General features: G+C 35.7%; 3 protein-coding genes across 5 annotated transcripts; 2 read left to right on the top strand and 1 right to left on the bottom strand.

Moving 5' to 3' along the window:
* Window positions 1-116: 116 nt before the first annotated feature.
* On the top strand, window positions 117-2,915 carry LOC140969576 (BRAP2 RING ZnF UBP domain-containing protein 1-like). Of its 3 annotated transcripts, none has more exons than XM_073430971.1 (6): window positions 117-499; window positions 1,287-1,383; window positions 1,840-1,963; window positions 2,067-2,131; window positions 2,254-2,308; window positions 2,391-2,915. In XM_073430971.1, exons 1-3 carry the CDS (start codon window positions 310-312, stop codon window positions 1,907-1,909), a joined length of 357 nt encoding a protein of 118 aa, XP_073287072.1. In that variant the 5' UTR covers window positions 117-309; the 3' UTR covers window positions 1,910-1,963; window positions 2,067-2,131; window positions 2,254-2,308; window positions 2,391-2,915. The 3 variants fall into 3 exon arrangements, with proteins under 3 accessions (XP_073287072.1, XP_073287080.1, XP_073287087.1); XM_073430979.1 differs by having other exon boundaries at window positions 1,473-1,963; XM_073430986.1 differs by lacking the exon at window positions 117-499 and having other exon boundaries at window positions 511-1,383; window positions 2,464-2,915.
* LOC140969570 (2-oxoglutarate-dependent dioxygenase 19-like) lies at window positions 2,646-5,068 on the bottom strand. The gene is made up of 4 exons (XM_073430960.1): window positions 4,765-5,068; window positions 4,422-4,657; window positions 3,088-3,415; window positions 2,646-3,006 (listed from the first exon to the last, which is right to left on the bottom strand). Exons 1-4 carry the CDS (start codon window positions 4,993-4,995, stop codon window positions 2,749-2,751), a joined length of 1,053 nt encoding a protein of 350 aa, XP_073287061.1. The 5' UTR covers window positions 4,996-5,068; the 3' UTR covers window positions 2,646-2,748.
* A 2,783-nt stretch (window positions 5,069-7,851) lies between these two features.
* Window positions 7,852-16,623, top strand: LOC140969561 (probable protein S-acyltransferase 23). The gene is made up of 13 exons (XM_073430949.1): window positions 7,852-8,140; window positions 8,547-8,687; window positions 9,262-9,374; window positions 9,638-9,717; window positions 11,931-12,094; window positions 12,704-12,842; window positions 12,917-13,016; window positions 13,880-13,934; window positions 14,046-14,123; window positions 14,242-14,340; window positions 14,877-14,955; window positions 15,459-15,607; window positions 16,268-16,623. Exons 1-13 carry the CDS (start codon window positions 7,895-7,897, stop codon window positions 16,454-16,456), a joined length of 1,632 nt encoding a protein of 543 aa, XP_073287050.1. The 5' UTR covers window positions 7,852-7,894; the 3' UTR covers window positions 16,457-16,623.
* Window positions 16,624-18,555: the final 1,932 nt, after the last annotated feature.

Raw genomic sequence — 18,555 nt, 5'->3', positions numbered from 1 at the left:
TGGATGTAACACTCATAAATAATACAATTCTCAGAAGTCATAGGATTTGTTTTTTTCCTTCTTAATATTTTTTTTGAAAATCATTAGAAACAAGTTTAAATTCATTTAGAAATTTCCAAGAAATGCTTTCACTAAATTCACCAGAATCATCACGCGCATACGAAAACTTTCCGATTGCCGGAGTGTTTCTGAATCAAAGAAGATTATGTTCACCCTTCAAATCCACACCATAGACTCCCGCAACATCTCCACACCACCGTGCCGTTCGCCACGATCAACGGCGACCACGATGTGAAGCCCGCGGAGCTGATGGGCATGGCTCACGTCTTCCGGCAGCTTCCCATGACTGCTCCTGCCGCTGTCCTATCCACGGTGGCAAACGTAAGCATCCGAACCACCCTTGTCTTTGTGGTGGCCGTGCCCAATTACATGTCCGCGGACGATTTTCTGATCTTCTGTGGGCCCCACCCTCCAGCTTTATCGATATCCTCTTCCTCAGGTTAGTTATGCCTCGTTCGTAAGGTATACACCCATTGTGTTTTCATACTCTCCACGTCTCATTTTTTGTCATGATATTCAAAATGGTGTGAAGCCCATTTCCATTAATATCGATTTTGGTTCCTTCTGAAGTCAGATGGAATTAAAACAGACGCCATTGTAGAAAACATTGATGGATTCTTATATGTTTGTTGGCCTTACCACGGCTGGCGGTTAAACACAAGTTCTTGTGTGTGCTCGTAGGAAACTGATAATGCATTTGAGAACAGCTTTATGCGAGAACGAAGTACAATAATTTATGCCCTTTACTTAATTTGTCCAAGAACTTGATTAGTTCATTAGTTGAACTGAATAGTTCTTTTTCCCATGTTATGTTGTAGAGCTGAATCTTTAATTCTATTGGCCGTATACACTGTTAGTACTTTTTGTTATGCGTTTGTTCATTCTTATTGGTCGTACACCCTTGTACACTTGCTTTTGCTGTAGTTTTACTTTATTTCTTTGGGTGTCAATGATTTTTTATTTCAAGGTTGAAGTTTGTCATATATCTTTTTCTCAGTCATTTGAGTATACTGAATCAGATGAACTTGCTTGCATACCTCTACCTGATTATGCTGAATTGCCATCATGTTCAGTTTGTCTCGGTACCTCACCTTGCTTTAATATTTATACATTTTAGCATTTCTGCATTTATTTTTTGTGTTCTATGCATCGGCATCATTTTTTGCCAGATTATGATGCACCTAATGATTCTTTTTTCTCATTGTACTTTTTTATGAAAATTTTAGAGAGATGGATCCAGATGCTAGTGGAAGACAGAGCACGCTGTGTGACCATTCATTTCAATGTGCTTGTGCTTCGAAGTGGACCTACTTGTCTTGCCAGGTCTGTTACCTATTTTCATGTCGTAGTTTTAATATATTTATCTCTTCTTTGTTCTGGATGTGATATTATGTTTTAGTATGTGTTTTTAGATGGAAAAAGGGTGAATGGGATCAATGAGTTGCCAGAACATGCTATATTTCAAGAAATTTTGTTGGACTAATGGTTGAGATATTACAACTGAAGCAGAGTAGAAAGTCGCAGTCCGTCAAACTCGGAAAGACGGATTAAACCATTACTCTGGGGTCCTTAAGTTTATAGGAGATGTAGCGAAGAAGTGACAAATCCATGAATAAGTATTTTGTAACTTTCTTTTGAATGAGTGAACTTTGAGGAGCTCAATTTAACTAACACATTCAGTGTGGTTCCAGAGTGCCAAATGAATTTCACATTTCTTCCCTCTCCTTCTCTCAACATAGTCATGGTCTTTGCCGTCCCTGTGTCCCATTTTGTTTGCAGGTATGTCGACTTTGTCAGCATGTTGAAAAGGCCATATTTTCGAGGACCCATGATTTACAATATAAATTAGAAAAATATGCAGAGGAAAAGAAGGCTGTCGAAGATGCGAGCTTCCAATTCTCTGGTCGAGGCTTTTGGATTTAATAACGTGGTTTTGTGTAATTAATGAAAATAGCATCCCTATACATTTTGATGTAAAATGTATCTTCATTTTGTGGTTGTTTCAGAGGAATCAAGAACTTACAAAAAGACAATAACTCCTGCAGGTTAAGTTGAGGGAGCTCGAGGAAAGGTAACCGCTTCCGCCACCTTTAGTTTCATCTTAACTACTTGGGGCTTGGTGCAAGTCTGTATATTGTAGTTACTAATCAGAACAAGCATGAGTTCTCGAAAAAGCTTTCATTTGTTTTTCAGGGAAAGATTGTCTCTCAGATTGAGGGACGAAAAAATAATGGATATGAAAGAACAGGTATTGGTTTGTTTCTGCACCTTCTTACATTCAACTTCTTCACTCATCCATCAATGTAAGAAGTTTCACATTTCGATTGCAGATTAGAGACCTAAAGGTTTATCTTGAAACCCAAAGAAAACTTGAGAACATGACTGATTCCGATGGTATTACAGGAGGGACTGTGCTGCCTGTAGAATCAACTCAATCGTTTTCTGACAATTCAAGACGCCATAAAAAAATTCACCGCCGACGAAATTAAGTTTCATTGCATCTGTAGATTCCCAAGAGGGAATCATCTCAAGTTTATGAGCAACTATATATATATATGTCTATGTATGCATAATTAAAATTGAAATTCTGTAATAGACATCATGCTTTATTGTAGGACGAAAGGCATAAAGAGATTACAAACAAAGTTTTATTTGAAAATACACGTAAAATAGAGAATCAGTCCAGAACTATTCATCCAAGACCTTGACTTGTTTCAATCTGGCTTTCCCATCAAGTCTGTTGCTTTGTTGGGTTAATAGGTATTCCTTGTACTTCATGGGGACATACGCTGGCGCACGTCCTGATTCTGTTTGCACAAGTTTTGGACAAGGGGAAACCACCGTGTCCAGCGATGGACTGTTTGCAATGGCGATGGAAATCCTAGTCCTTCCATTATTCACAACAGCTCGGTGCAACACGCTTTTGTATTTCCCGTTACTAAATATCTACGCAAAATAAAACAATCATATATCAATCAAATGGCTATGTTGAGTTGTTGTACAGTTTGAAAAATCCCGACCAATTACCTCAAGATGATCAGCGACATTGACCAAGATAGAGCCGGGGATGGCGTTGACACTAACCCATACCGCGCCATGTTGAATCTGTAGTCCCCCAACTCCATTCTGTATCAGAAGTGTGAAAAGCCCGTGGTCCGAATGTGGTGTCATGCCCAGTGCAAGTTCAGGTTGCGGGCATGGCGGATACAAATTTGCGCTGAAAAGTTGAAAACCCGATGCCAAATTCAACGCTTCCTCCATTTCAACTTCATCGAGCCCCAAACTTTGCGATACCCCTCGCACCAATTTACTGGCCACTTCCCGTACTCTTGCGCAGTATTCCGCTAGGACATCCCTGGGATAACATGCAGCACATATATAAAAACCCGATCAATTTTGCAATAAAGATTATATTTACTTTCATATATGTGAAATTCACATGCATATATAATCTGTTTAAAGAAAAAATTGTTTTTGTTAAATATCAACTTCTAGCTTTCTCAATTTCCCATATAAAATTGGTTCATATGGATGGAGTTGGAGATCTTTTACATCCATGTATTCTAAATCTTTCAACTTTTGTTTATTTTTTCTCCCAAAGATTCAATCATAAGATTATTTTCATTTCCATCCAAAATTCACTTTTTCACATGCTTGTTTCAATCCAAATACAACCTACTATTACTTCTCTTGTTACAAGACATCCAACAACATATTCCCACGCCATAAAATCTACAGATCCTAAAATATATTCTTTTCAAATTGTTTTAGTAACATATACAATATAGAATAAAGCAAGGTTGTAATCTTTCAACATTTTTTGTAATGTTAGATATAAACATTATTGTCAAAAAAAAAAAAATCATTGGACGTACACCAAAGAACCAATTTGGCATTATCAATAAATATTGAAAAATTGAATTGTTTTTTTTTTAACATAACTAATTATATTACCGAAACACGTCTACTTTTTTGACCCTCGACATTTTTATTTGAAATAGAAATAGGTGTCGACCTCATAATTTTTTTTTTATGATTATTATTTCTTTATGTGACAATGTCCATTGTCTTCTTCATGGACCATTATTGTTTGGAAAGTCTTTTTTAAGAGAGAGGTTCAATCACAACAAGAAGAGACGGACACGTTAACTCGATTTATATTTATAATAAAAATAATATTTTTAATATAAAATATAATATTTTTTACGAGAATATGATATCCATCTCATAAATATAATAATAATTATTTAATCTAAAAAAAGATCGATTTTTGTAAGCACGGGAAATTTGTAAAATATTTTTGTTCAATTATTTATTTAAGAAAAAAAATTAAAAAACAAAATATCCATAAGTACGAATACCTAAAAGCTTCTGGTTTTTGAGGAGAATGAAAATGGGGATGCACGAACAACTTCAAGAAATCCCTCCAGCAGTGAACCTTCTCCTGAGCAGTGTTGAAGCTTGTTCCATATCTGATGGGCTCCATCACATTCTTGGGATCGAATTCTGGCTTCTCTTCTTCCCCGAGATTGAAGAATTCTTCACTAATCTCAATCATATTTTGCAGTAATTCTTCGGGTATTCCATGATTTACTGCCTGCTTCCCCCGAAAAAGTTAAAAAAAAAAAAAACTAATGATATGTATATATATATATATATTTGGACATAGGAATTAGATGGGGTTTATTAAATTTGTTTGGTTACCATGAAGAAGCCCCATTCTTGACAAGCTTTGTCCAGGTCGTGGATGGCTTTGGACCTTTGATCCGGATCATCGGAGGTGAGTAGGGAGATATCAATTGTTGGGATTGAATCTTGAGGGTCCATAGCAGTGGTTTCTACGGGATCCTTGAAGTGGACATAAGTGGAAGGTATATCGGAGGTGATATTTAGAGATTCTGAAAGCTTTTTGATGCAGGTTAAGCTTGACGCCATTTACTTGAGATATCTAGTATGAGAACGAAACTGGTTTGTCAGTGTATTGTTTCAGGCTATTCCATACATAATTTATTGCAGTGGAGTCGGACAAAGACCGTTCAAATTCGACTTCTCATTAAATTTTCATTTATTTTTTAATTATAAATATAGATAAAGTTAACGTGTCTCATAAATAAATGAAATATATAAGACTGATAGAATGAGGGTAATGATTTTTCTTGAAGCTTATCAAGACCCCAAGTATGCCTGAACTGTGACGTTTGTTATTGGAGTGTACATCAACAAACGTTGAGCTTAAGAGAAGAGTTATCAGCATGGTTTGTGGTCGTAGCTGCTGGAGGCTACGGCAACAGAGTTCCTCGCTGAAATAGATGTGCTACTGTAATGCCATTTTCTATCAAAAACCACCAATTTATGGGCCGTCGTGTAGAAGGGGACAGCGATCGTAGCCGTTGAGAAACCGTTTTTGAAAAATATTTTATGAAAAAACTCAACAAAAAATTAACCCTCAGTTACAACGAACCAACCATGCCCATAACTATGCAAATCTTGTCCGTTCTAACGACTTACATTACAACCTAAATCCTCATTTCGAAAAATTGTTTGCCACTTTTTATCTACAAGGGATGTGAAGAGAGCGCCCATCTATTTACCAAAGCAAAACATTCTTTTGGCATATCTTCTGGAGGTGTATAGCTCCCACCGGCCAGCCGACCCAGAGAATCGAATTACACTTTTACCCTCCACATTTTACGTCGTTGAAAATGAAAGTCAAGCTTCTTTTACCTTCACCGTAGCAAATGTGATGTAACCTTCCATGTTCTTGTATTTCATTGTGCAACTGTGGGAAAATATAACGACGTTTTAAAACAACTTCTAAATATAACTCTGGCATCACCTCCTACGCATCGACCATAAGAAAAACTGGAAACCAACCCCGCAACTTGGCCATCGACGGTCTAAGGTACGTATCCGGAGTTCATCCACTGTAAGATTGAGAGCATGTAACCATTTTAAAGTACTCGTGTAAGCAGGGATTGAAAATTACCTGGGGCTGGCTCCGTCCCATATTGTATTTAATAAAATAAATAATTAACTAAAAAAATAGCTGTAAATACATTAAATCGATAGTGGTGTTCAACTGTGATTGAATCATTTTTTTTTACAAGAACGACCTGTACCTGATTTTAAAAACTAAAACCAAAATTCCAATTGAACAAATTGATTTTTTAAATTAATTCAACTCGATAAGTTATTTGAGTTGAAATCGATATTTTGTTCACCCATAGACTTAATCGATATATGACATTATCTTAATTCCAAAAAAGATTTTTCAAATTTTCTACTCTTAAGAATCATTGCGGTCAAAAGCCAAAGTCAGTTCACATCATTTTTAAAAAGTAGTGGTAAAAAAAAATTTGATATTGACAAACATCAAAGAATAATATGGACATAAAAAAAAAAAACAAAAAGATTGATACATCATTTAAGTCATTATGCACAAAATTCAAATAATTAATAAATCATATAATATCACATACTATGATTCACATAAAAAATTTGCGCGATTTCTCAAAATTATTACATTATTTTTCTCAAAATCAATTCTTATAAACATATACTAGTTCATACTAAAAAAAGTAAAATTCTATAAAACTTTTAGCATTAATAGAAATTAAATAAAGATATAATAAAATATGTAGTAACTGTATAATTGTATTATCATATTAACTAAATTTAATATATTTTTGTGTTATTGTAAATATAGTCTAAAAATATATTTAGAACTTAAAGCTAATTTTAAAAATCAACTTACATTAAGTTCTTCGACCTTTTTGAACAAAATGTGAGTGAAACTCAAATTTGATTATTGGTATTTACAGAAGATCATTTTAAAAAATTACTAATAATTAACCAAAAATTCTTCAAATTTGCCTAACAAAACTGAAAAATAAGCTAAAATAAAAAATACATAAAAACCTAAAAAAAAATTTGTAAGATTTGGGTGGGGCTGGAGCCACCCCGTGCGTGTAAGGCACAAAATCATGTCAAGATCACCACAGAAGGATCATACAACTTACTTTCAATAAAATGTAGGACGAGTTCGCGGCTCAATTCGGTATACCATTGAACTGGGAAGAAAATGAGACCTACCTGTATGCAGTGGCGGAGCCACATTATTTCACTAAAGCTCGGATGGCTCAATTTTTTATAAAAAAAATTATATGTAAATTTTGGATTAATTTGATATTAGCACAGATAGATCAATTTAAAATATTAGAATATTCTAGAGTTTAAAATTCTAGTCCGAGTAAAGCCATATTCTTGACTCCGCCACTGCCTGCATGCCAAGATTTGATATAATTCCTTGTTCAGAATTCGATGACTAGGTAAAACACTTGGTACATCACGTTCATAGGATAAACTGTGACTACCTCTTACACATTCTTTTTATTCTCCTGATTGAAAAAACGCACGTATGAGATAACCATAAATATAAATTTAACCTGAAAAAGTTGGACAGTGAGGGAAGATTGAAGCAGTCGGTGAAGGAAATCGAACCTACGTGGAACCAACTTTCGGGATCTCCGGGTTTCCAATCCCCACAGATTCTTCATGATTCTTATCGGTACATTAGGAGCTAGGTAAGCACATTAGCCCAAAGATAAAAGGCCAGCTTCTCGCTATGGTGTTTCAATAGCTCCCTTTTGCATGCAGTCGTCTTCGACATCATGCAGTTTATTTTAAATTTATATTATTTTATAAAATATAATTAATTAATTAATTAATAAAATGTATCAATTTTTGACCAAATAAAATTTTAAAAAATAATCATAGGCCTGCCCTCACGCCATCAATAAACTTGAATTCTCTGTCTTCTGCTTAGTTATTGGTGATGTCGTCATCAGAAATCGAAGTCGTAACCGTCGGCAGCGAACAAAAACCTTCCGACGGAAACCCTAATCAAGAAGTCGACATCATAGACGTTTTCTCAGCTTCGGCATACGGTGACTTCGTCAAGCTCCGGAAATTCGTCGAAAACGATGGAGTTTCGGTTTCCCAACCCGACGGAAACGGCTACTATCCCCTGCAGTGGGCTGCTCTCAACAATTTTGCGGATATTGCTCAGTACATCGTTGAAGTAATATGGTTATATTTTCAGCTACTTTCTTGATTTATTTATATATGGTTATGATCGTTTTTATTGAAGTTCCAAATTCGCTGTACAGCTGGGAAAATGTGGAGTAGCAGTTAATTTTGGGAGGTTCTTGGACATATAACCTTTTTTGGTATCTCTCTTATATACGGAAAGGGGGACTGGGGAAACTGCTACCTTAAAATTTGTGATGATAATGTGGTCGGCTTTCATATTATAATTGAGTGCATCGAATACTAATAACTGATTGACGGTCATCAGGCTGTTGGAAGGCAGCATTATTATCATCAAATTTATTATTAGTCCCGTGTTGTAGAGCTTAAGCTTTCTATTTTTGGGTTGAATTGGGCTGGTCCTAAACCCCTTATATTCGTTAGTTCATTTATTTTAGCATGGTGGAAATGTGAATGCCAAGGATAACACTGAGCAGACAGCATTGCATTGGGCCGCTGTTCGCGGTTCGATTGTTGCGGCTGATGTGTTGATGCAGAATGGGGCTCGTGTCGAGGCTGGTGACATTAATGGTTACCGGGTAATTTTCTCTATGGTACCTTGTTGAAGTTTTCATCCACTTTTTTACAGAATGATTGATTTTACATGCCAATTTTTTTATTTTATTCCCGTATTATTGTTACTGAAATAAAACATGGACATGCTGTTGATTTTTGTGTGGAGGATTGGATTATTCTGTTTCCTATTAGTAAATTACCCAGTGTGTATTAATTATTTATGGTTGTGAGCTGTTTCACCACATTAAATGAATTAAAAGAGAGGAAGAAAATAATACAAACTCGTTTATCTTGCCGATTGTAGCAACTAGCAAAGAAAGTTTGTAGTAACATTTTAAAGATTAGGCCTGCATTTATATGGTTTATTTTTAAGGAGAGGTTGTCACCTCACTGCAAGCAGGGTTTTAATCCCTCATTACATCCTGTCATGTGTGCTTTGGAGCGTTTTTGCCATATGACAGTCTATCTCGACTGGAACAATAAAATATTTCGGTTAAGGATTAAAAAATTCGATGATATGGATTATTGACTTTATTTTCATCGTTGATGCTTAACAGAGTTTGGTAAAATATTTAAAAGAATTTGATTGAATTACAGGCTGTTCATGTTGCTGCTCAATATGGGCAGACAACATTCCTAAATCACATTATTGCCAAGCATCATGCTGATTTTGATGTACCTGATAATGATGGAAGAAGCCCTCTTCACTGGTATGGTAAATGGTCTGGCAGTAATATGCTTTAATACACTTAACCACACTTGTTCTGAGTTTATGCTGACTCTTTTTAATTTCTTTCATTTTTAAAATTTAACAATGTCCTTAGATGGCACCTCTCTTACTTAAAATTTGACAATAATTCACTCTTGGTATTCTTTTGTGTAAATGCTGTTGATACTTGATTAGATATTTGTGTAAACGTCGATTGTACTTCTCGTGAATGCCATTTGACTTCTTTGCTCTTCTTCTGACTAGGGCTGCATACAAGGGATATGCTGATACTATTAGATTGCTTCTATTTAGAGATGCTTGCCAAGGAAGACAAGATAAAGAAGGTACAAAGCATAATGATATTCTGGAGCTATATAAAAGAGAAAGTGAGAAACAAAAAAACGCAAACTGCAAACGCGTGAAACTCGTGATTTTTTCAGTATTAGATGCTTGGTTAAGGTTGGTCAGTGAGAAAAGCTCGGACAGAATATTTGGTGCTTGCTTGAGCATGGCTATTAAAGGTGTGAGCCTGGTTCGCCTAGGCACTGGGCTCAATCAGATGCAACCCATGAGCCTGGCATGCCCCTTTGGTGAAGCCCTTTCAAAAAGCACATGCCTTTTGTGTAGCGCAAGTTGCACCTAAAGCGCAACAAGGTGCTTCTTGTCATGCCTGTCCATGTTAAAAAATAGTTCGACGGCCCTGCCAACTAAACATCTCGCTTCCACTGTGTAAAACATTATAACCGGCCTCCAAACTTAAAACACCAAAACCCCAATTCTGAACGCACTCCAAACCCTCCTCCACTGCATGCTCTTGCTGTTAGAAATGTCTGGTTTTAGCAGCAACGTCAAGGTTTAAAACTTCAGTGCTTCAAAGGAATCCAGTGTGGAATTGTAGGACAATTATGTAGTTATCTAGAATGCACGGAGAGACGCACACCTCATTGAAGTAATGCACACTAGGCATGGTTTTTTTTGTAAAGTATGCTTATTAGATGAATATAACTTCAGTATCACATAGTTCCAGATATATGCTTTTTGGACTTTTAAACAAATTGTAAATCAAAATATTCATCAGTAAATGCTTGTTGTGATTAAAATGGAAAAACGAATTCAGTCACTTGTATGAGAGTAGCTCGACCTATTAAAATGTATAAGGTTGGGTTTCAATGTTTCACGCTGTGGAGATTGTGTGTGAATTTAATTGGTCAGGCCACTAGGTTTTGTTTGTTAACACGAAGATGTTTGCGTGAAAACACGTCGTCGTAGTTTAGTTGTGACTTTTGCTTGAAAAAGTGCTTACACCTATGTGTGGCTTTTGAATGAGCATCCAGGCACATGGGCATGCCTGGCTGCCCTCAGGGGTATTTACTTTGATGAAGTTGCTAAACAACTAGAGCACTGGGAAGTCGAAGAAGATTGCTCAATAAAAGGTTAACTACCTATGTCAAGTTCATCTGGTCAAAGTAGTAGTTTTTTACCTTTTAAAGCAAGAAGTCAAAATAAACTGGCTCAATGGATTTACTCTTTGGCAAGATGATGAGATTATGCAGCAAGTGAAAAAACAAAATAGTTTGATGAAAATACGAAAGTAAGGGAGTATAAAGTATATGGTGCACAAATTTTCTAGATGAATTAACAGTTTAAATATTTCACTTAATTCCTTGAAATATGATAGCTTTGAAAGTAATTGAAGCTATCCCGGGATGAAGCTCCCCATTTATCATGAAGATAACTTACTAGAAACGGGAGTGGGCACGTGCAGAAATACTTTTGAAAGACCATGAAGATGATCTTGAAATTTTGTTTGCACTCTAATGATTAATGAGTGGATAGATAGAAAAACAAGATATCAATCAAGTTCTTGGTAAATGGTCCAAGAGGTAGTGTGTTTATAGAATTTATTATTCTCCCTAGTTGACTGAAGTTCTCTTTTCTTTTAATTATGCCAATTATTTACTAATGAATATTTGTTTATATTATTGCTTAATATTTTAAAAATACATATTTGGTGCTATGTGATATTGTAATAAATTTAGTTCATATATGCATATCATAAAAAATCACGGCTGGGATGTACCCAAAAAATCATGTCTGGTGCGCCTGATTTTAATAAGCTGTGAGTCCCTCCTTTCACTTTGTGCCTAAGGCTCCACTCCTTGTGCCTTTCATAACCATGAGCCTGGGATTGATGTTATGGGCGATTGTGTATGGTAAAACTGTTTGCCAGTGTGGCAGCTGAATCTTACCTCTCAAGACATTTCTTGTGCTTTAAGCTTGTTCTCTTACATGGATATTAATGTTGATGTAATCAGGGATAAATGAACCCTCAAAGTGAGTTTTGAACAGTGCGCTTATTTTGGCATTATGGTTTCCTTTATTTGTTCAATCACTATGCATTTATGAAACCGTAGTAACACAATATCTTGGCATGTGGATAGATATGCGCTGGTTTTAAAGGAGATATGAGGGGTCCTTAGTGACCATAAAATTTCATTCTTCGCAGCACGATCTGGTTTTCTTTTTTGTGAATGTCAATATGTTTTATGTTTACTAGGTTGTACACCTCTGCACTGGGCAGCATTGAGAGGACATGTTGATGCATGCTCTGTGCTTGTACATGCTGGCACTAAGGAGGAATTAATGGTGAAAGACAAAGCAGGAAACACCCCCCTGGATCTTGCTTCTGTTAAAGGTCATCGGCATATCGCAGTTTTCCTTGTATGTAACTTTAATGGTAATTATTGTTGAATTTTTTTGTAACGCATAAACATACCCCCAAAAGATAATTCCTGTGATTTAGGCTTTCTGAGATTCTGAAGTCTCAACAACTCTTATAATTTTTTGTTCCGCAAAAAATTATATGTTATTGATGATGGATTCACTAATGCTATTGTGGCAACAAACAATTTTCTGGCTTATTTACTCATGAGGGAAATTCATATATGTGGTACATGGTGATCTTGTGATGACGAGAGGTAGCAGTTATACCTCGGCATTTAGCTGAAAACAGATGCTACTATCAAGATTTTATTGGTCTTGCTTTTTGAAAATGTTATTGGTTCCACTTTGTGCATCTGCACCTAGACAATTATTAGGTTCTATCATAATTATAGGGCACATATGAGTGTTGCCTGGTGAACTGGTTCTTAAAATTAGAAGGCAATATGTCGGTAATTTTATGGATTTTAACTACTAAGACTATATGCATGGATAGATCCACTTTACCAGCTGGTGTAAAAATTTCATCCCGCTTTTCAGTATCCTTCTCTGGATGTTTTCTCGTAAGCTACCAGTGTTTCGAACCTAACATGAAACTTTCTGATTCAGTCAAATGCACGGAGTGCACTGAGCAAACGTTGGAAAGATAGAGTTTGTTCAGGAAAAGGAGGGGAAGTTGGTTACGCTCCTGTTCTCTTTTCTGCTATAGTTGTTAGTACGATTCTCTTTATTACCTCAGTCCTTTTTGGTGAGTATATATAACATGTTTATTCTATTATGTGGTTTAATTCATTTGCTGACGTTTAAGTTTTCTTGTGCTAGCTCCTAATCTTACAAAGGTTACTGCGTTTGTTGCACTTTGGGGCTGGACCGGGGTTTCTCTTGCAGTTGGTTCTTTATTTATGTTTGCACGCTGCAGTAGGTAGAGCTTTTCCATAATTTTGAAGGATATATGTCTAAATTAACTTAGTTTCTTGTCTTTTATTTGGCTTAGCCACATTTAGTGAGGTATGTGAAAGAATTGGTTTTATCTTTATAAATTAATTAACTCTTAATTGTAATTATTTGACTGTTAAAACAAACATTAGTAAATCATAAATTTTGGTGCATGCATTTGTATGATTTATAATTTATAATTTAATGTCGCCTCTTCCTTATAATTGGTGGATCAATTTGAAAATCTTAATTATCAATCTTGTCCCAATTCATGCTTTTGGCATCTTTTCTCTGGCTTAATGATGTGGGTGATTCGGTGTTTCCCAGTTGTCATTTTTCAACTACCGTACAAACAAGTGGATTCCACAATTTCATTCTATTTTATTGCTGTTCTAATTTTTTTTATGTATTTCATCAATCAGTGTGTAGCTCGTTAAATTGATTTTCTGAATGATTTGGGGTTTCCCAGTTGTAATTTTTCAACTATTGTACTAACAAGTGGATTCTAAAAATTCATTCTATTTTAGTGCTTTTTTAATTTTTTTTTTATTTTTCATCATTCAGTGTGTAGCTTGTGATATTGATTTGCTGAATGTCTTTTTTCTAAGAAAGATGGCATTTGCATGTATGGACAGATATATCCTTAAGACTTTGAAGGGGAAATAAATTTTAATTTGACACCAAATATTAGTAACACCCAATGGAATGTTAAATGTGGTAAAAAAAAACATGGAGAGGTTTTTCAAATTATTCATCTTGTGCATTCATTCATGATTGTCTGAGAAGGAGACTCACCATTGTCCTTTTGCATAAGTTAGCTTTTGATGATTTTCTCTAATTTGTCTGCAGTAAAGATCCCGGTTATGTAAAAACAGGAATGACAACCCAGTCTAATGCATCAGAGGTAATTATCTCTTTCGCTAAAGTTGGTTTTTGGTCTATTTTTGCATTGGATTTCCCTACACTTGTAGCTTTTCAATCTGTTTGGAATTAGTGATTTGTGTGTCTCATGCAGGATCCTTTGTTGAACATTGATCTGAACGACAGCTCTATTTGGGCAGGGAACTGGTCTCAGCTTTGCCCTACTTGCAAGGTTCGTCCATGATGTTGATTTGTCTGCTAATACTGATATTTAAGAAGCAGTTGACATCTCTCTGATGCATGAAGGGTTGATGAATTCCGTAATCCATGGTTTTTTTCTTCGATTTTAGATAATAAGACCTGTTCGCTCAAAGCATTGTCCTACGTGTAAGCGCTGTGTGGAGCAGTTTGACCATCACTGTCCCTGGATCTCAAATTGCGTGGGGAAGGTACAAATTGTTCCATACATGGAAAGATGAGTTTTTTAGCCTTCAAAAATTGCACTGATATGTGGATATATTTTTTTCCCGTACCACGTGTTGTTCACATTGATATGAAGAGTGACGCTGAATCCTACTCCTGAAGCCCAAGTCTAGAAGTAACTTCTGGTTGGAAAGTATAGTAGAGTCCATTAACCACAACTCATGTAAACAACATTATTCCATAATAATATCTTGCACTCCTGAGAACACTACATCATGTTCATGGTTAGTGTGATGCACCAAAAGGCTCTATCCTATTTGAATGTATCCCTTTCTCATCCTATTTAATATTTGGTGAACTGAATCAATCTCTCTGTCTGAATTATTGCCAAGATTGCGCAGAGTCGCATTGTGGCAAATGGATAATAGCTGTTGTCCGAAGCTAATATTACTCATAATAATGTTAGATGTGTGCAATTCTCTTAGGTTTCTATATTGCCCACCATTGATGGGAGTTTGACCAGTTTCTCATTTTCGTTGCAATTTCATTTTTGTCTTTGCAGAGGAATAAGCGGGACTTTGTCGTGTTTCTCTGCATGGGGTTTATGACAGCATTGACTGGTGGAATGGTTGCTCTAGAAAGTATGTTGGATGATTAACTTTGAGTAACTTTAAGTTCTAAAATCTACATTTGATACAAAACCACTAGAGATTCAACGAACTCTTGTTTCAGTCTCTGGAGTGCACTTTTTCAAATATGCTGTCAAAATTTTTTACCACAGTTTGTGTATTTTATACATTAACTTGAAGGCATGGATAAAATTTCTGTGAATGGTAAGTGCGGTATGTGAGTTCCTTTGTGTATTTACCCGATTCTCACAGCATGCACTTACTTTCTTAGCACAACCCAAAAGACCTTAGGGCACCTGGGGCTCAGGGGCATTTTGCGTGCCCACTATTGACTATCTGGAACTAATCAAGACTAGCTATAAAAGTAGGGATTGATGGTTATACAATAAAGACTACGATAGAATGATAGGTCTCAAAAGTTGGGGTCTTTTCAAAATTTCAAGGGATTTACAATGGTCAAACTCCGACCATGTTCAGATATGTAGTATATATGTGTATCTGATTTTGAACTACAGGAATTTGGACATCAGTACCACTCTTGCAAACTGGGGAAACGTGGATTAGGCTTGTGCTTTTAAATAATCCTGGCATGATTGCTTTCTTGGTCATGGATGCGAGTATCTTAATTTCTGCTGCGACTTTACTGTCTTTTCAATCAATACAGGTGAAATTTTTATTCTCATTTATTATTTCATTTGATGTTCATAAATTTGTGGATTTTATTCATAACACTGATGCTCTCTGCTTGGAATTTCACTTGGTTGTTAAGTTGTTGATGCCAGCTTCTAATTATCTATTTTCCTGTTGTCCTTGCATGTAGACGGCCATTAATTTTTTTCCCCGATACAGCAGGATGTATATAGTCTGGGAGGTCGTAATGGTGAATACTGCTTAGATAGTTTTTATACTATTACTTCTAGATATTTATATATACTCGGTAACATTACCTTTGCAAGTGCGCCATATTGTTATAAATTTGTTAACACATGCAAAATTTAAATACCTTAATGTACAAATTGCCGTTGGTCCTGCTTCCTTCATTTACGGCATATAGCATGTTGCTGGCTAAAATTGGTGATGTTTAGGTGTTAGTCGTTGTAACATTTGAGTCTTAGAAATCACCCTGTGAAAGCCAAAGATATCACATTGTTGCAAAAGAGAAGTCGAAAGATTAAAACTTTTGAAGTTTGTATTTTGACTCTTATCCCAGATTTTATGTTTGTATCTCTATTGTTGATTGGGTCCTTCCTAAAAAAAGGTGACTCCAACTAAGGTTTGCATGGAAAAGAAAGATGATAGGTAGCATTGATGCTTGATTTTACAGGTTGCTCGGAATATCACCACCAATGAATTAGCCAACGCTATACGCTATGGTTATCTGCGTGGCCCAGATGGGCGGTTTCGCAACCCGTATAATCATGGTTGTTGGAAGAATTGCTCAGATTTTCTCATACATGGCTACACAAACGATGATGAGGTTGCTTGGCCTTCTCTGCAGCATCTTACTAGGTAGTAAAATAATATATACTTCTTAATGATGCAGAAACCCTTGGTTTTGGGATATTGGAAGGCACAAAAAAAACTTTAATGTATGATGATACAGAATCTCAGACAACTTATTTGTGTATTTAGCACAGCTACATTCACATTAATACTAGAATGTCGATACTCATTAGATTTCTTGCTCCGCTACCCTTTCTGTTCTTCCGGGTTAATTGTCCCTTGTTGGAACAAGGATCCAAATTTAACATTTAAAATGCTGCACAGTTTAGAAAAATTGAATCATATCATTTACTGTCAGATATGACTCTCATAAAAGAGCAAGCGCTCCATCCCACAAGATGTTATACCATATGATTTTATACATGACAGCCAAATCCGTTCTTCGATGCAACATTCCCCAAATTCCACAACTACAAAAAAAAACTCGACATCTACAAACACCTCAAAGTCTGCCACCCGAGCTTTAACGAATCATACTTTACTAGTTACAGCATGTAACCAAGCAGATTCAGAGTGCACACTGGATGTAATATATTTTGTATCAGATACGCAACATCAGTGCTCGAGGTATCCACTTTCCGCTCTGCTGCAACCACATGCTTCTTCACGGTGAGCATTCTCGAGGTGAGATCCAGCCTTGTTGCAGCGTGTCTGTAAGTTTTTTTTATCATCGAGTATTTCTAAAAATGAGAAGAAAAATGGTTTTTCCATATTTAGGGGGCCTTGGTTCAGAGTAAATGCAGCTGCTTAACATACTCGCAATGATGGTCATGATTGCTAAGAGTAGACAAAGATAAAAGATATTTGAAAGGCAAAATGAGAAGTTGAGAAACACCACAAAAAATGAGTACTGATAAGCAGACCATGTAAGAAACAATCGAATTAATTCTTCTTTCAGGATGTACATACATTTGCCCATGGGAAAAAAGTGTATCGGGGATCGAGTCGGAAGTTAACATTGACTTATAAGTTCTAACCCACATCCCAGAAGTCTATCATTCATTGTCAGAGGGTATTGCAGTAAACTCGAATGAATTGGCAGCAAATCGACTTTATAATGAATGCTAAGCAAGAAAATAAACCTCTTTTGTCATAATTTAAAGAGGGAAAAGTAGAATTGTAATCAAGTGGGCGATAATGACCGGCCATGCACGAGACTCCTCATCACCATCATATGAGGGCGAGGACACATAGAACGAACGGATATTTTGAAGGTTCTCCCTCATGACTTGGATGACTGAATGATGAAAGCACTTTTTTCAAGTAACCAACCGGTCTTGAATAAGATAACGAGGAATTTACCAAGAATCAACTTTACCTCTATGTCGTCGGATCTTATTACATATAATCTGAAACTTCGGATCATATATCTTTTCGAATACAGTAGATACGCCTTGTTTTGTTGGCAGTTGGATTACTTATTTATAAATATTTAATATTTATTATGTTGTTTTTTGAAAGCTATGTCAGATTACAGATGTTATGCAATTATATAACATTCATAATATTTGAAAGCTATATAAGATGGTGAGTAGGTCTTTTGTGAGAGGGTCTCACGAATATTTATCTGTGAGACGGGTCAACCCTACCGATATTCACAATAAAAAGTAATACTCTTAGCATAAAAAATAATATTTTTTCATGGATGACCTAAATAAGAGATCTGTATCACAAAATACGACCCGTAAGACTGTCTCACACAAGTTTTTGTCATATAAGATTACATATTTATACATATTAAATTAATATTTATTATTTAATACATTTTTTGTGTTGTTTTTTTTTTTTTAGAAAAGACAACTGTGATTTTTTGTAGTTTTTGTTGGAAAAGACAGCTGTCTAGATCTTGACTCCCAGTGTATAATCATATATATTATCAAATCCAGTAGATAAGATATGTTAAATATACCACATGATGTAAAAATACATTTCTTTAAATATAAAACTTTAGACCAAGTTTCACATCACTAGAGGCATGCACCAATCCAATCTTATCTAGATTGTCGAGCCAAATTTCTTATCCAAAAATTTTCTCTAAATTATAATATCATTTACAATCATTGATATATGCAGGGGCGGAGTCAGATTCAAAATTATCTGAAACTGACT

The sequence above is a fragment of the Primulina huaijiensis genome, chromosome 2 (genome assembly GCF_012295235.1).
Source record: "Primulina huaijiensis isolate GDHJ02 chromosome 2, ASM1229523v2, whole genome shotgun sequence".
Taxonomy (NCBI): Eukaryota; Viridiplantae; Streptophyta; class Magnoliopsida; order Lamiales; family Gesneriaceae; genus Primulina; species Primulina huaijiensis.
The sequence above is the reverse complement of the archived record's forward strand: the minus strand, read 5'-3'. Positions and strand labels throughout refer to the sequence as shown.

What these genes read in the sequence shown, in the direction of transcription:
- LOC140969576 (XM_073430971.1), top strand. Translation starts at nt 310, where the DNA reads ATGGGCATGGCTCACGTCTTCCGGCAGCTTCCCATGACTGCTCCTGCC. An exon ending in ATCGATATCCTCTTCCTCAG is followed by an intron (nt 500 to 1,286) that starts GTTAGTTATGCC and finishes TGAAAATTTTAG; the next exon opens with AGAGATGGATCCAGATGCTA. An exon ending in GGACCTACTTGTCTTGCCAG is followed by an intron (nt 1,384 to 1,839) that starts GTCTGTTACCTA and finishes TTTTGTTTGCAG; the next exon opens with GTATGTCGACTTTGTCAGCA.
- LOC140969570 (XM_073430960.1), bottom strand. Translation starts at nt 4,995, where the DNA reads ATGGCGTCAAGCTTAACCTGCATCAAAAAGCTTTCAGAATCTCTAAAT. An exon ending in CAAAAACCAGAAGCTTTTAG is followed by an intron (nt 3,416 to 4,421) that starts GTATTCGTACTT and finishes ATGTTATCCCAG; the next exon opens with GGATGTCCTAGCGGAATACT. An exon ending in ATGTCGCTGATCATCTTGAG is followed by an intron (nt 3,007 to 3,087) that starts GTAATTGGTCGG and finishes TATTTTGCGTAG; the next exon opens with ATATTTAGTAACGGGAAATA.
- LOC140969561 (XM_073430949.1), top strand. Translation starts at nt 7,895, where the DNA reads ATGTCGTCATCAGAAATCGAAGTCGTAACCGTCGGCAGCGAACAAAAA. An exon ending in AGGAAGACAAGATAAAGAAG is followed by an intron (nt 9,718 to 11,930) that starts GTACAAAGCATA and finishes TATGTTTACTAG; the next exon opens with GTTGTACACCTCTGCACTGG. An exon ending in TCTCAAATTGCGTGGGGAAG is followed by an intron (nt 14,341 to 14,876) that starts GTACAAATTGTT and finishes TTGTCTTTGCAG; the next exon opens with AGGAATAAGCGGGACTTTGT.